Genomic DNA, 16191 nt, shown 5'->3' with positions numbered 1-16191 from the left:
TTGGAAGAGATTTTTTATACTCTTTGCGCGCCCCCTCCAGCTACCTGCTTGCATGTGCATGTGCAAGAGCCACAGCCAGAGCAAGAGAGGGAGCGAGAGCGAGAGAACACAGCAACAGCAGCAGTAGCAGCAGCAGCGGCAGCAGCAGCAGAGTGCACTGGCTGCCTGCGCCTACTCTGCGCTGCTCTGGCGGACTGCTCTGTCGCCTCGCTGCCGCCTAGCCGCTGAGCCGACTGTGCCGACTGTAGTTTGAGGCGCCTGCCGCCGCCACAAACAGTTTTTAGCCGCGGAGCCAGTAAGACGTGTTCACTCCCCAGCCCGAAGACAGTTTCCAGATCTCTGGAAGCGTTCTCTCTTGAGTCTGCGACACACGAACACACACACGTTTTAAGTACTTCGACGAAATAAAACAAACCCCCATCCCGATATTTTTTGTGTTTTTAAATAAGTTCTCGAAAAAGTTCTTTATGAAAAATGCAAAAGAATTGAAAAAACAAAATCAAACAAAAGAAAAGAAAAACAAAACTAATGCAAATACATAACCAACTCTGAGTGAAATCCAAAAAGAAAACTGCACAAAAAATGCAAAAGTTTCTAATTTTCAAAATCTTGCACAAGAAATACAAAATAAATTGAGTGAAAAACGCAAAAAGGAACCAACGACGAAAAGAATAACAACCAAAACGAACGAAGAACAATAACAAAGAGCCAGGCTAAAAAAGGAACAGAACAAGAAAGAAGGAAGAAGGAAGAGGAAAGCGGAAAGCAGAGCCAGGCAAAAGCAGAAAGCGCAGGACACCCATCCCCCACCCCTCAAAATACAGACGCGCACAATGGCCGTGCCCTTTTATCTGCCCGAGGGCGGAGCCGATGACATCGCCTCGTCGGGCGCCTCGGGCTCCTCTTCGGGCGCATCCTCGTCGGGTGCCTCCACCTCGTCGGCAGGTTCCTCGGACGGCGCCAGCAGCATTGCCTCCCAGTCCCCCAACACCACCACATCGGCCACGCAGACGCCGATGCAGTCCCCACTGCCCACGGAGCAGGTGCTCTACGCCCTCTGCCAGTGGGTGCGCCACTATCACAGCCAAACCCAACAGAACGGTAAGTCCAAAAAGATCTTACGCTCAAAAGTAGCTCTCCCCAACGACAAAGCCACCCTTAAGCGGGTTTTGAAGGTTCCATTGGAATCCAGTCGGACCTTTCCCTCAGAATCTGTTTTCCGGGCTACTTTCCGGGCCTTGCACATCGAAATGGGTCAGCAATTAGCCAAGTTTTGTATTTCTTGTCGACTGCTTTTCAGTCTTCCTCTTGGCCAAGTTTCACTTTTCAAGGCTGGGCTGTTGACTGACTCATCCCGGTTTTGTTTGGTTTTTTTGGGTATGGTCAGGACAGAGTTTTGTCCGAGGGAGGAACATGAAATTTGCATTAAATTACATTCGCTTGCACACGAAAAGAGGCCGCAAGCGAATATTGTAATTGTAATTCAATAAAAATTAATCGAACAAGTGTCCAAAGAGGGGGAAAATTGAGAGGTTATTGAAAGGTTTCCGCTTGGGGGAGCCCACTAAATGGGAAGACACAGAAATGCCTGGCCCAGATTGGATTTCATTGGATCTATCATTGGATCTTCGTTGGTTCTTGAACCACAAATGTGGCAGAACAGGAAGGGAATCCCTCTGTTGAGGGTATATTTACGTGCACTGATTGCCCATTCTATAATTTGGATTTCCATGCAATAAAATACTCGTAAAAAAGCCCATAAGGAGCAGCGGTGGAGAGACGGGTGGGTGGGGGGCTGCCTGACATGCAACAAAAAGTTGGGCGTGTGCTGCCAAAAGAGAGCAAAAAAAAAAACAAAAACACAAAGAGCCAACAGCTCTAAGCCACGTTTAATTGGCACGCGCCAAAAGCCCGAGTCGAATGTCTTATTCGAGTATCTGAATATATGTATATCGGGCAAGCAGATATGTATCTCAATCTCTTAACCCGGCCCCAGTATCTGTTACAGCCAGCCAGAGTCGTAACCCAAATTATTAAACGCCATTTGACCTTAGGCAACTAGTTTGCCAGCGCAAAGGGGGCAGGAGGCGTGCCAGTGGTGGGGTGTGGGCCATTTGCAAAGTGTTTGGCTTAACGGTGGTTTAAGTAGCTTTTGTGTAGCCCGCGACTCGCCCGCGACTCGCCCGCGACTTGCCCGCGACTCGCCCGCGTTGAGTGCGGTCAGTTTTTGTTCATGTTTGCTTTGCGGTTTTTCTTGCTGTTTTGTTTTTCCGCCCGTTTCCCCTTGGTTTTTTCTTGATGTGTTTTTGTTGTTTTTTTTTTTTCTCTCTGTTCGCCTTTTGCATAATAGATTTTTGTCGCTGTGGCAGCTGTGGTCGCCATACCTCCACCTATATCTGTGGCTGGACAATACATTATTCTGCATCTGTCAGCAACAGTTGGTCAAGCTCCAGAAGAGGGCTCCCTGCCTTGGCGTTTTCGTCGTGAGTCACTCGCGGGGGGAAGAGGGAAGACCTGTAAACCCTTCCCTTGCTAATTTTGATTCTAATTGACTTTCTTTCTTGAACAAAAGACCTTTTAGCGCGCACTCAAACACCAGCTAAGCATTCCCCCACGTAGGAGGCTGCGGTTACATTAACCCCAGCTTTAAAGCCGCGTAGGGGCTGCTGTTTCTGCGCCCCTATTGGGGCGAGGGGTGGCCATCCACTCAAGTGGATAATTTATCTAATAGTGACACATCCCCGAACTAGTGAACAATCCTTTAAGCACTCGAAACAAAACCCAAGCTAAACTCCCGTTAACCCTTTTTTTTCTATCATATCATCATAGGGCATTGGGCAGGGGGGGTGGGGCAAAAGCCTCTACTCTTCTGGCCCTAAGATGCGCTTAGTCATCATCATCATCATCGTCGTCGTCGTTGTCGTCGTCGTCGTAGGCCGCTAGGAACCCACCCTAAAGGACCTAAAAATACCCGAGCAAACAACCCCGAAACCGTAACTCCACTCCTAAATACCAAAAGAGCTTCTCTCCCAACAGCAGAAACCCATAAAGAGGTGGTCGTGGTGGGGTGGGGTGGTGTGGCCCTTTGTTCGGGCGAGGCTTAAGCGGCGCCCAGCCACTGCCATGGGGAGGAGGCCCAACAAAAGGTGCAATGACAGCAGCATCCTGCTGCCCGCATCCTAACCTCAATTCACGGCCTCTCGCTTTTGGCCTCGCAATTCGCATCATTCGCTGGCTCCGCTTTGGCTGGCTGGTTCGCTGTTGCCAACAGCTGTTGCTGCTAGGCGTTGTTTTCGCTGCCGGCGTCGCAGCCGCACTTGACATTTTCAACCATTTTGTTTTGCTCGGCAACTTCGTGGCCGAAGTTGGCGGCGCCAACGGTAACGGTAACGGCAACGGCAACGGCAACGGCAACGGTAATGGCGGCAAATATGGCGACCCGTAGGCTCCGCTTCCTGCCTGGCAACACGCGACAGCTGACTGCCGTCTCCTAACGGGATTGTGCGCACACACACAGAGAGAGAGAGAGAGAGAGAGAGCGAAAGAAGAGAGTGTGGGCCTCCGATTAACCGCAAGTTTTTACACTCATTTTTTTGTACAGCCTAACCCAAGAGGAGGAGGCGGCGGAGGTGGCGGAGGAGGAGCATTTTGCATCTCGATTTGTATGGCCTGTTGCCAGGCTGATTTCTATATACATATATACCACATATATTCGTATCTGTATCTCTGTATCTGCATCGCTGTATCTGTATCTGTTTCTGCTTCTGTTTCGCTTTTCTCTCTTTCAGCTTTTAGCGATTTTTTTGTGGCTTTACATTGACCGTGAATTCTGTTCTTCTTCTCTGTTGTTTTCCTTCCTTCCTTCTCTCTGTTATGCAAATTGTTTTTATTGTATGGTCTTCTCTTTTGGCTTGGCTTGGCTTGGCTTTTTTCGTTGCAATTGTTTTTGATTTCATTTAAGTTTATTCGCCTTTTTTCCTGACTATTTTCTTTCGTCATGGGTTTAATGGCTTCATAAATTCCCCATAAACATTTTTGATGATCTGCTGAAAAGTGTGGAGTGGCCCCTCCCCGCAGCAGCTGCGACACAAATCGAAGTTCTCTTGGCCAAATATTATTTGAGCATAAAATCTGAAAGTAGTTTGCCAGCAGCTGTGGCGGCAGGAAAGGATTTCGGATTTCGGTGGGGCTTTAAGATGCCATGTTGTGGGGTTTTTTCACTCAAAAATCCATGTGCCACAGAAGCTCTTCCCCTGCACTTGAAGGCTGCAACTGTGCTTGCAACTATTTCTTTTGAAACACAGAAGGGCCCCCGTGTTGGCCCTTGTTTACTTTTCGCACCATTCAGCGCAATGAACTTTAGACATTTTTCAAGTTTAAATGCCCGCCAGGCACTTTGCCTAATAGGAAAGAAGAAAAATAGCAAAAAACCTGACACTTTTCGAGTCAGTTGCAACACTAAGAAAAGGAGCCACTAAAGAGCAGCGACATGATATCGCCGCCTGCTGCTGTATCAAGCGTAGACACTGTCCTTCCGTCCGTCCGTCTGTCCGTCCGTCTGGGCCGTCGCCTAAGTTGGCTTTTGATTAAGTCTCCGCTGAGGCCGTGCTAAATTGTTTGCATTGAAGCGTTCGGGTTAAGTTGCGGGGCCTGTGGGGCGGGCGGGGGGGCGGGGAGGGGCTGTGTTAGTGGCTCTATGGTCTCGCCTTTGCTGCTGAAAACGTGCTCAAGTTTTTGTTATGAAATTGAGCCTAGACAACCCATCCATCCATCCAGCATCGCTGGCTGTCCTTGTCAACGCAGACTCCAAGCGACTCCTTTCACACACAGAACAGAGCAGAACAGAACAGAGCCAGGCAAGCGTGCTGGCTGGGGACAAAAGAACTTGTGCTCAACGCTCAGGGCCAGAAGTGGAAAAGGATATGTATCAAAAGGCGGAAAACTAAGAACAGGATATGCTCTCACACACACACACACACACACACACACAAGGAGCTGCTGCTGCCGTCTGCTACTTGTTATAATTGGCAAAGGTGGCAAATGCCCAGACAGGAGACAGAAGTTAACTTTAAAATCTGTACTCTGTTGAAGGCAACAAGCCCAAAGGAACATTCAAGCCAAGAAAGTGAGGGAAATGTTCTCCGAAGACTGAGAGAGCGACTTGTCGATACATGTACTTGTTCCACCCCTTCCCCCCATGCGCCAGAGATAACCCTTTGGCCACGCCACCTATGAGTGGTCGCCGCGAATGACGCAGCAAAGACACCGAGTCTGGCCCGTTCCATTCATTTATTAATAACTTTTTTTGTACTGTTGTTTTTTTTCTTGCTGCTGCTGTTAAAACGTGCAGTTTGTCGGTTTTTTTAAAATTATTTTAATTGCGTTTCATCTGATCGAATGCTGGCCGTACAATTTTATTTTATTTTATTGTTTAATTGTGATTTTTCGCATTTACGCCGTTAATTGCGGCTGGGCGGGAGGAGCACCCAAGAGGTTCGTTTTAATCAACTGTTAAATGCTTTTTGCTCGTTTGAAAGAAATAAATGTTTGGCATAAATGGTAATGGAAATGGGGAAAAAAGGTTAAGATTTATGACGCAAGTTATGTTTTTCAATGCAATCAACGCGAACTAGAAGTCCAGGGATATCCATTTTCGAAATACAATAAACAAACGTTTTAGCACTCGAATTTAAAGATTTTTATGTAAATTAAAAACTATTATTTTGAGTAATTTTTAGTTGATTTTTTGTGGTATTTTTCGTGGAAAATTAAATAAAATTCAATTGAATTATTGCCTTTAATTTTCTTATTATTTATTATTATTTTCTAAGCATTTTTTGTGGGTTAAATATCTGCCCGACCCCATATGCCTGGCATCTTGTAGTATTTTCTGTGTTTGTATTTCAGTATTTTTTTTAGGACTTTTCTCTAAACCAATTTTTATGTGTATTGCATGGGGCTTTAAAGCTGATGCAGCCGGTTATATTTTAGTGCCTCATCTCTCGCTCTCTCCCTGCCATATATCCCCGAACCGAATGTCCTGCAGCGCGAACACATGCTCCTTGGCTGTGGCAGTGGCAGTGGCTGTGGATGCCAGCCAATCCTCCATCAAAATATGCAAACAAACTGCTGGGAGTCTTCGTGTTTCGCTCAGTTTCCTGTCAATCGATGTGCATCGTCGTATGCGTCGTATTCTGGATTTTCTTTTGGCTTTTTATAGCCTTTTAAGCTGTTTTCCCCTTTGTTGTGTCGAGGAGAGATCTGGGAGGAAATTGAAAAATTGCATTTGTCTGTCGTTGATAAAATATTGAGCAGCCAGCTCCCACTCCCCCACCCACTGCCACTCCGACTCCCATTCCATCTGCTGTGCTCGTGATAAGCGTTTGAGCCATTTCCCATGAAAAATGATGGCTAAAGAAAAGCTCCTTGGGAAAATGGCTGAGAGAATTCCCATTCGGTTGCCTTTCCTCATTCCTTATGGCAGCGAACGGCATATCATTCCTAAAATATTTCATTAAATTATGCGCTAGATTCGCGCTTTATTCGTTCTTTAATCGCTGGCGTGGCAGCACTCGGGGCACACGCATCTCATGCACTGACCTTGCAACAACTGCGAACCGCGATCAGCGGCTGCTGAAAGAGCATTTAAAAAATACTTTTTATCGCGCTTTTGTGTTTTTATTTTTATAGACTTGAATGAGAACTGCCGCCGTCTTGTGATTTAATTTGCTTTGGCCTTTCGAGAAGAGGCAACGCAGGCAGACCGAGGGCCACAGCCGCATGACGCGGTTAGGATATAGAAATTCCAGGAATGCATTGAATTTCTTATGAAATAACGATTTGATCATCTTTCGTAACAAAAGAACTTTCTCTTTGTTACGCAAGCAATGCCAGAACTTTCTCCTGCGGTGTAGAAGGAAGCATGATTCACCGGAGGCATTCCCAAAAGATGTTTTGGCCCAGAACTTCCGCATTCCACACAACTGGCTAACCAAAACAGCAGGGGACATGGCATTCGAATCGAATCGTTAGATCTATCGATCGACACCTGATTGACATTCAACCAAAAACAGACAAAAAACTTGATCGAATTGTCAGACCCAAAAATGGAATGCCTTTTTGTTAGAGAACTTACTGATTGGGAGCTAAAAGCCATATCTTAATGCAACACGAGTATTTCCCGAAAAACCGTACAAAGTATCCGCAAGATTGCCCGCTAATTAGTCACCTGTTTGTACCGTTCAACGGAGTGGAGGGGGGGGCGGGGATCTGTTGCCTAATTAAAACGAGGCTACACACAGATCTACAGGAGAGCGACTCTCCGACATCCGATCCGCGCTGAAATCTGACCAAATTGGTAATCTCTCGTCGCATCGTGACACTCGCGACAAATCGCCTTAAATGTCATTTTTCTGTGGCAATGTTATGTTCCCCCCCCCCTCCCCCCTCCCTCCTTTTCGTTGTGTGTTGTGTGGTGTTTCCTTCCTCGTCTTGTGTGGGCGTTTCGGTGTGTGTGTGCTAACTGTTTTTTGTTTTTTGGAGGCATTCAGGTCTCTCCTTCATGGATCTCATGTTGTAATCTTGAGACGGACACTCCACGAAACACAAACACAAACACAAACATTCCTTTGTTCTGTCATCTTGAGGTTGTTTCGGTTTCGGTTCGGTTCGGTTTGGTTCTTTCAAAAAACTTAAATATTCATCAATAAATGTCAATGTCAAGTGGCAGTCGGGCATGAGATTTCGTTGGAAGAGATTGCACTCTGCTGAAAGCCTTAACGGCTCGAGAATATTGAAATATGATTGAAGTGAGGATTGCACAGGTAATCCCTCATAAGGGGTCTCACAGAGATTTTGGGAACGTGAGATCGTAGATCAGATCCCCCTCTAACTTCCTTTACTTAAGTCTACATTCCATCTTGTCTATGGCTTCCTTTAACGTTCCGCGGCAGTTGTCCATTTCCCATTTCCCATTCCGTTCCACTGACCAAAACTTGGCACAGATCGAAGCTCGTTTCGATTCCGATTCGGATTCTGATTCCGATTCTGATTCCGATTCGAGTGCGAAGTGCGACGCAGTATCTCGTATCGAGTGTGTACTCGAAACCTATTCATACTTTTGCAGCTTGTACGAGACTTGTATATTGTTTCTCCCCTTATCCCCTCCCCTCCCAACCAGCCCCCACCGCAACGCTGCTTAGCTTCAAGGTTATAATGAGCAACATATGCTGCGGGTCCGCTGCGGGTCCGTCGGTCTGCAATCAACTGCGAAAATGCACAGCTAAAAAATGCACTTCAACGACGATTTGTTTCAGCAGCAGCCACAACTAAAGCGAAACATTTTTCACGTTTTTCCGCTGCCTAGATTCTCCTCGGAGCTGGAGCTTGAGCTGGAGCTTGAGCTGGTCTTGAGCTTTGTTCGTTCTGCTTGCTGTGTTGCCTGATTGATGTTTGTCAGCTGTGGCTGCGGCTGCTGTCAGGCTGCCCAGCGGCCTTAGAAATTGTTGCAACAGACTAGCATAGAACTCCGAGCACAAGCAGCAGCAGCAGCAGCAGAAACAGAAATTAAAGTAAATTATACACATAATTGCAGTTTTTTGTGTCCAAGGCGTTGCACAGATGCTACACTCGGCAGACTCCCCTGGCTCCCCTGACTCCCCCCCTAACTCGTCATCGATCCAAGCCACACTCGTAATTCAATTAAACATTTTGCACATATTGTCGCCCATAAAAACAATAAACGAATGCAGAAAACACAATGCACTGGCAGCCCGACCAGTGGTCACGTTTCGCAAAAACCAAACCCCACAGCGCCCGCATAGAGTGGGGATCATAAAAATAGCTTGGGTGCCGTAAACGATGATTGCAGAAATGATCAGAGCGGGCAATAGCAATGGGAACCCCCTTCCCCCTCCTCAATGGCACTGGAGGTGCGGTGCTGCGGCTCGAAAGGTGTCCGCGAAAGGGTGACTCGATGAGTGATTGGTGGAAAATCACCCAAAAAGCAACCCCATCTAAGGGCAAAATCAATGCCTTGGTCACAGTTTCATAGGAAGTCCATGAAGAGCCAGTAGGACTTCTTTTCAACTGAGAAATCTTTTAAAAACGCGTCGCGCGTCATGCGGCAGCGCCCCTCGGTTGCGTTTTGCCTGGTGCAACGTCCAAAAGGAAAAAGGAAATATTCGAATACTCCTAAGGAAAACCCAATGATTACAGAGATCTTTCCATAGATCCGATAAAAGCCTTGTCTGTCAAATAAATTACATAAAATACACGTATTTTGCTGGCAGTCGTCGGTGATTAAATCACAGCCTGGAGAACAGCTAGCGAGGGATTAAGTCACAGTTTAGTAAGCCATTAGGCGGGGGTTTCTATCGGCGGGTGGAGGGGGCCTGGGCGGCAAAAACCAGAGATTTATATGGTTAGAGGAGCACTTGATCAGCCATGGAATACGTACGGGTATATCTCATATGCAAATTGGCAACAAAACGAAATGTGTGCCGTGCTGTGGTCTCTGGTGTGTGTTGGTAAATAATTTTCCACACAATTTGCAATTAGTAATAACATTTTTATCGGTCTCTCTCTCTGGGCCTGGGCCTGGGCTTGGGATTGGGCTTGGGACTGACTGGGCTTTGACTCGTCGTCGTCGTAGTCGTAGTCGTCGTCGTGGCTGTTGTTCAGTTTCATCATAAAGGCACCACCAGCAGAATCATTGCACTGACGTGGAATGGTGTATGGTATCGCTATGGCATGGCATGGCATGGCATGGCTAGTTATATAAACTCTGGCCAGCAGCACTCGGTGCTCGGTGCTCGGTGCTCGTTGCTCGGTACTCGGTAGTAATGATGCCTGCCTTTGGCTTTGGCTATAGCTGGCAGATTTTCAAGGTTAAAAGCAACGATGGCGCACGTGAGCGCTGGCCCCAGGCCCCAGGCCTCAGCTGCTCGCCTGCCTGCCTGCCTGCCTGCCTGCCAGCAAACTAGTTTCAAATGGCATAAAGTATCTGTAAGATACACACACACACAGAGGCTGCCGCTGCTCCAAGGAGTGGCCTGGCCCGCAATTAACTACAGATTTTTGTTTCGCTCTTGCTGCAACTGCAACTGCAACTGCAATAGCAACAGCGAACAGCTGGTGGGCTCGTTTCGATTCGTTTCGAGTTCAAGGCTATTGGGTCAAATTGCAAATTAGTCGCCCGCAGGTTGACGTTGAATGACATTATTCTCTGGGTATCTGCATCTTGAGCGCTTTTTAAGTGGACAGGCGACCAGCGACCAGCGACCACAGTGGATGTGGATGTGGATGTGGATGGATACGAGTATCTTGTAGATGCCATTCGAACAGGGCTTACAATTATCGATTCCGCTGCTCGGGTTTCTGGCCTGGGGGCCGTCTCGGGTGATTTGTATAAACTTTGCATTACAATCAATCATTTGTCGCCTGGGCAATAGCTTTTTAAGTAAATAAACATTAAGAAGTCATAACCGTAGTCGACTCGTATATGAGAATGGAGAGCCATCTAATGCCCGGGCAGAACGGTGGAGCGGACCGCAGGGGAGGGGCTGGAGAGGGGCACACAATTTATGCGCATATCAAGTGGCAGTGTGGCAGGGGCAGTGGCAGCGGCAGCGGCGCACTTACCTATCAACGCTTTTGTTGCCGATTTGCATGAAATTGCAAAAAAACAAAACCCCAAGAGAGCGAGAGAGAGAGATAGAGAAACTGAGAGTCGGGCAGAAGATACATGAATGCAATGCTTGCATGCATAAATGATGCTAAGCTGCGAAGATACAGATACTTTTCAAGTACATTTGATGCGATGTGTTTGCCAAAGATACTTAGATACTTGGATACTTGTAAATAGCCAATGAGATACTTGCCTCAGGGTTACTTTTCAGATAAAAGTCGAACCGTGGGCTAAGATACTCCATCTTTAAGGCATAGCTGTATCTTTAGGGAGTAATTGTATGCCTTAATCGTAAAGTATCTTTTATTTGTTAAAAGGAAGATACCCCCTGTCGAAAGTATCTCCCATTAATACATAATATTCCCTAATTGAGATACATGCCGCAATTATAACCAATCTATAAGGTTTAACAATCTTTAAGCTGCCTTTAACTGCCTTCGGGCACCCCTGGACCCTGGACGTATCTTAAATGCAGCATTTTGTGGTCTTCCGAGATACTTTTGCTGAATTTATTCGAGTTTTATGCGCACTGCAAGGCGGTGCAAGGCGGCGCAAGGCGGCGCAAGTGGGCTACCTGATCGTTTTATGGGCGGTTTTTACGATCAGCTAAAAAGAGAAGAGGACTTGCCATAATTATAGCTGGTTTTATTGCAGTCAGTCGGCTAAGTGGCAGTTGGGTAAACAATAAGACAGACAATGCCCCGACCTTAGACACTTCCCTACATTGTCACTGCAGTCGACTCGAGTCGACTCGACTCGGCCAATGCCGCCTTTGTCTGCCCATGCATGCATTGTGTTGCACGATGATGATGATGATGATGATGATGATCCGTATTGTAATGCCACTTTTTCCATTCTCTACCTCTGATTGCAGCCGCGCAGATCTTCCAGTACCCGCCGCCGCCGAGTCCCTCATGCAACTATACGGTCGGCGATGTCTTCTTCCCCCACGGCCCACCGCCAGTGCCGCCGCGGACACCGCGCACCAGCGTCAGCTTTGCCGCCGGCGAGGAGTACAACTTCTTCCGGCAGCAGACACAGCCGCCGTATCCGGCGCCGTCCACGCCGCAGCCAATGCCACCGCAGCCGCCGCAGTCGGCGCCACCGATGCACTACAGCCACAGCTTCCCGCAGCAGTCGCCGCACTTGCTGCAGCACCACCATCCCGCCTCCGTCTATGGCATGGGGCAGCACCAGCCGGGTCCCGGCTCCTACTACGCCACCTACACACCGCCCCCCACACCGAACACGGCCAATGCCGGCACCTCGACCTCATCGGCGGCCTTTGGGTGGCACAGCCATGGCCCCCAGCTGGCATCGACACCGCTGACGGCGCCAATGGGCTCCAAGATGCGGCTGCAGCGCAGCCAGTCGGATGCAGCCAGACGGTGAGTGGAAGTCCAATTTGTATTTGTAGGGCAGCAGCCCCAAGCATTTCCCCGTCTATGGGGGAGTAGGGTTTCCCCCCGAAAACCCAGTAGAATCTCCAATAATCTCCATGGAAAGCGGCTTGCCACGCGAACAGCGAGGCTCCCCGATAGTAGTACAGATCCGATTCGCATTATCTCTATCGTACACCCCCAGTGCCCCCCTCCCCAACCGCCCCACACACACACACACACACACATGAATATCAATTCCCATGACACAACGCAATGTTTTTAATTAATGAAAAGGCAAAGTTGTCGCTGATAATTGCCCATGACGTTCCCAACTACTAAATATTTATGTCTCTCTCTCTCTCTCTCTCCCTCTCTCTCTATCTATCTATCTCTCCCACACAGCAAGCGATTGACCTCGACGGGCGAGGATGAGCGCGAGTATCAGAGCGATCATGAGACCAGCTGGGATGATGAGTACGATGATCGTTATGACAATTTTACGGCCGGACGGGAGCGTCTGCAGGAGTTCAACGGACGGATACCACCACGGAAGAAGAAGAACAGTCACAGCAGCAGCAGCAGCCACAGCCACAGCCACAGCAACAACAATCCAATCAGCCAAAATAATTTCCAACTCCATTCATCGAATGCCGAGTGCAGCAGCAGCGCCAGCGGCAGTGCCAGCCACGGCAGCAACAGTCAGAGAGAGCGAGAGCGGGAGCGCGAGCAGCGAGCGGAGGCCGAGAAGAAGGTAAGCAACGGCACCCACACCCCCCACTAGATCTCTAGCCCCCTTGATCCCTCTATACCCTGCTAATTGGAGTTGTTAGAACTCTTGTTTCCCTTAAATATACCGCTGGGCAGCCGTTCGGGGAGTTCATTAACTTGAAGGCCCAACATCTGTTGGCTGCCGCCCGCCCTCCCCTCGCCCCTACCTACCGCGTGCGCTGGGCTGCGTGGCACGTGGCAAACATTTTTCAAAGGCTCAACTAGTTGAAAATGCTGCAAAAATGCTAAAAATACAACCTGAAGGAATGACAAATTGCCGCCGGAGCTGCAAAGTGCATGTCGGTGCCTGCCTGCCTGCCTTCCAGCCTGCGAATGTATAACGCATACATACATACATATAACACTTTTTTTGCACATGCTAAAAGTGTGATAAAAATTAATTGCGCAGTTCCTGGCCCAGGGGCCCCGTCCGAGAGTCTTGTCTTTCTGTCGCTCTGTCTCTCTTTTCGCTGCTCGGGCGCTGCTCGTCTCTCGCATTATGTTAATCGCAGCAGGCGCCTTACGCTCCGCTCTGCCCGCTCTCCCTCTCGTTCTTCCTCGTTTCTAGACTCTCTGTCCATATCTGGCTCTCGATTAATGTCGTGTAAGTCGGGCCTTTGTGTCAGCTGCGGCTGCCTCTGCCTCTGCCGCTGCCGCTGCGCTGCTTCTACTGTGTGTCGTATGCCCTCATTGAGCCTCACTTTTTACGCCTTTTTCTTAGTTTTTAGTTTCTGCGCTTTTCGCCTGCGCAATTAAAAGAAAAGAAATGTAAACTTGAAGAAATTCAATCGCAATCATGCAATCGCATGACACACACACTGACTCAGACCCGATACCATTCGCAGTCCACTTGAACCAACCCATCAAGTGGCTGTAGGAGACCCTCTGGATCGACTCTCAACTTCTCTGGATATGCCATAGTCGGGGAGATCATATTTCGAATTCTCATTTGTTGCTGTTCGCCTTCGTCGCTCTGGGCCGGGCCGCTTATCGCCTTCTGTCGCCAGCCTTGTGGGGGCACACACCCTTGGGGGAAGCTGCAGTCTGGAAGCTGTGGAAGCTCCTATGTTGTGACCTTATCCGAGCACTCTTTCAGCTGCTAAACGAGAGCGTGTGAAATTCCACAATCTACAAAGTATTATTCATGCTAATATATATACATATGTGCCACAGACATGGATCCTCGATTGTGATTTGAGGCATGAAATGGCGTGTATTTTTCCAATGCTTGATAAAATGTGTGGGAGTCAATCAGAAGGACGGAATGTTTTAAGAATGGAAAGGAATTGTATGATTTCTTGAAGGCGCAGTACTGAAATCCCATCCGAATCGAGATACCACCCAATCCCAGCCCAAGCTGAATTGAATCGAAATTCGAACACATGTTCGATGGCCCTTTCGTGCCATTAACCGCAAAGACAATGCCACAAATGTCCCATCCGAACCGAATAGGGCCCAAAATTCGGGTCTAAAATAAGCGAAAAACTGAATTTGCATAATAAATTTGAGGTCAGTTTCAGTTGTGTTGGTGGTTGCCTTTGCCACCAACCATCCACCACTTGCCACCACAAACAGCCATGGCCATGCCATGCCATGCCATGCCATCCACACGTGCCACACTGCGACCATTCAAGCGTGGAATGTTGGACAAATAAATGGTGTAAAAAATATAACCATTGATGCGGGTGCGGTGCTGTTGCTGTTGCTTTTGCTGTTGCCTTTGCTGTTGCTTCTGCTGGCGGGGAGGGCGAGTCAAGTGTTCTGTATAGAAAAATAATTACACCATTGACCACCAGACAAAAATTGACCGCCCATTCGGGTCACTTTTGCCAGTCAATAGTTTCGCTTGATTTACTGTTTGAGAGTTCCACAGAGACAGAGAGAGAGAGAGGGTGGAACAGGGCAGGGTCACGTGTGTGGTTTTCTATATTTTTATGCCACACAAGGGAGCTGTAGGTTAGAGCGATTTTCTTTCGTTTTTTTCCCCCATTTGTGGGGTCACTTTATTGATTTAAATACATCCACCTTACACACACATCAACCATTTCTAATCTCTTGCATTTTTCCACATTTTGTGGTTCTTTCAGAAACCGCAGGTCTTCACCTGGCCGACCGTTGTGACCGTGTTCGTGCTGGCCATGGGATGTGGCTTCTTTGCGGCGCGATGAAACCCCTGGATATGTGTAACCGAATGATCTATAGTGAAATCAGCTAGCATATAGGATATATACACGATCTATACGTAGATATAGCGAAACCGTAAAATAAGTGCAACGAATTTATTGAAAGCAGAAAGTCATTAATTCGTAAACCGATTGTTAAATATACATATACCGATACCGATACCGATACCGATACGATTAAGAGGGTTGACGGGACACAAGAACAATATATTCTATCTGTCTAGGGTAACTTTTGCATTTGTACTGTACGAGTATCTCCAGAAACAGCAACAGCAACAGCAACACAAATTTCCTCAAAAACTGCTCAAAGTAAACGAAAACTCTCAGACTGGCCAAGTGACTCAGAATCAAAGCCTATTTTTTATTGCGGATACAAACATGTATTTTTGTACAACTTTTTGAACACTTAAATATACACAGACACACACACAGAAATTCAACAAGTACAAAGACCAATACAAAGACAAACGAAACAACAAAAGAACAAAAGGAAAACTGCCAATTCTTGAGATATAGTACTCTTCGCGACGATTTTCGTTTTTGCATTTAATCATCTGATATTCCACCTGCATTTTCTTCCACCCACAACCACAACCCCAAAACAATTTCAATGTCTTCGATTTTGTGATTTCGAATCGCAAGCAAAATAAAAAAAAAAATATATACATATATATATTTTTTTTTGATTATTTGTTTAACTAGTAGAAATTTTTAAGCATAAGCCCCACACAGCAGAAAGATCACACGCCTAGCTTTAATTGTTAAAAAAAAAACAAACGCAGAGAAAAAAAATCATAAAAAAAAACGTCTTACTTAGTTTTTTTTATTTGTATATAGTTTTTATGCCATTTTTGTGATGTTTTGTGTCTACGGTTTATGTCATGTTATTTTAGTTAAATTTCGTATGATTAGTATTTTTTTTTTGTAATATTTTTTTTGTCATTGTTCATCATTGTCTTCAAATTGGTCTCACAATTTAGTTGTTTAAGTCCCAGGACCCGGGAAATGTCCAGCCGGGAAATTGTCTGCCCCTGAAAAAGGCCGCCCTCTCTCCGAAAATCTTTTTTGGAACACGCACACAAATGATCTCTCCCAAATGGAAATTAATGCAAGTTGATCTCCAACGATAGCCAAAGTCAAAGGAAAAAGTAATTCAAACGAAGGAGAAGGG

The 16191-nt window shown here is 47.1% G+C and overlaps 1 protein-coding gene across 1 annotated transcript; it reads left to right on the top strand.

The window, feature by feature from the left end:
- The first annotated feature begins 651 nt into the window (after positions 1 to 651).
- LOC6598945 (cell death protein hid) lies at positions 652 to 15820 on the top strand. The gene is made up of 4 exons (XM_002024096.2): positions 652 to 1101; positions 11562 to 12075; positions 12472 to 12820; positions 14925 to 15820. The coding sequence occupies exons 1-4, from the start codon at positions 834 to 836 to the stop codon at positions 15003 to 15005; spliced, it is 1212 nt and encodes a 403-aa protein (XP_002024132.1). The 5' UTR covers positions 652 to 833; the 3' UTR covers positions 15006 to 15820.
- The last annotated feature ends 371 nt before the right edge of the window (positions 15821 to 16191 follow it).

This window comes from Drosophila persimilis, unplaced genomic scaffold, assembly GCF_003286085.1.
Source record: "Drosophila persimilis strain 14011-0111.01,24,50 unplaced genomic scaffold, DperRS2 tig00000808-arrow-arrow-pilon, whole genome shotgun sequence".
Classification (NCBI taxonomy): domain Eukaryota; kingdom Metazoa; phylum Arthropoda; class Insecta; order Diptera; family Drosophilidae; genus Drosophila; species Drosophila persimilis.
This window is presented reverse-complemented; position numbering and strand designations above follow the sequence as displayed.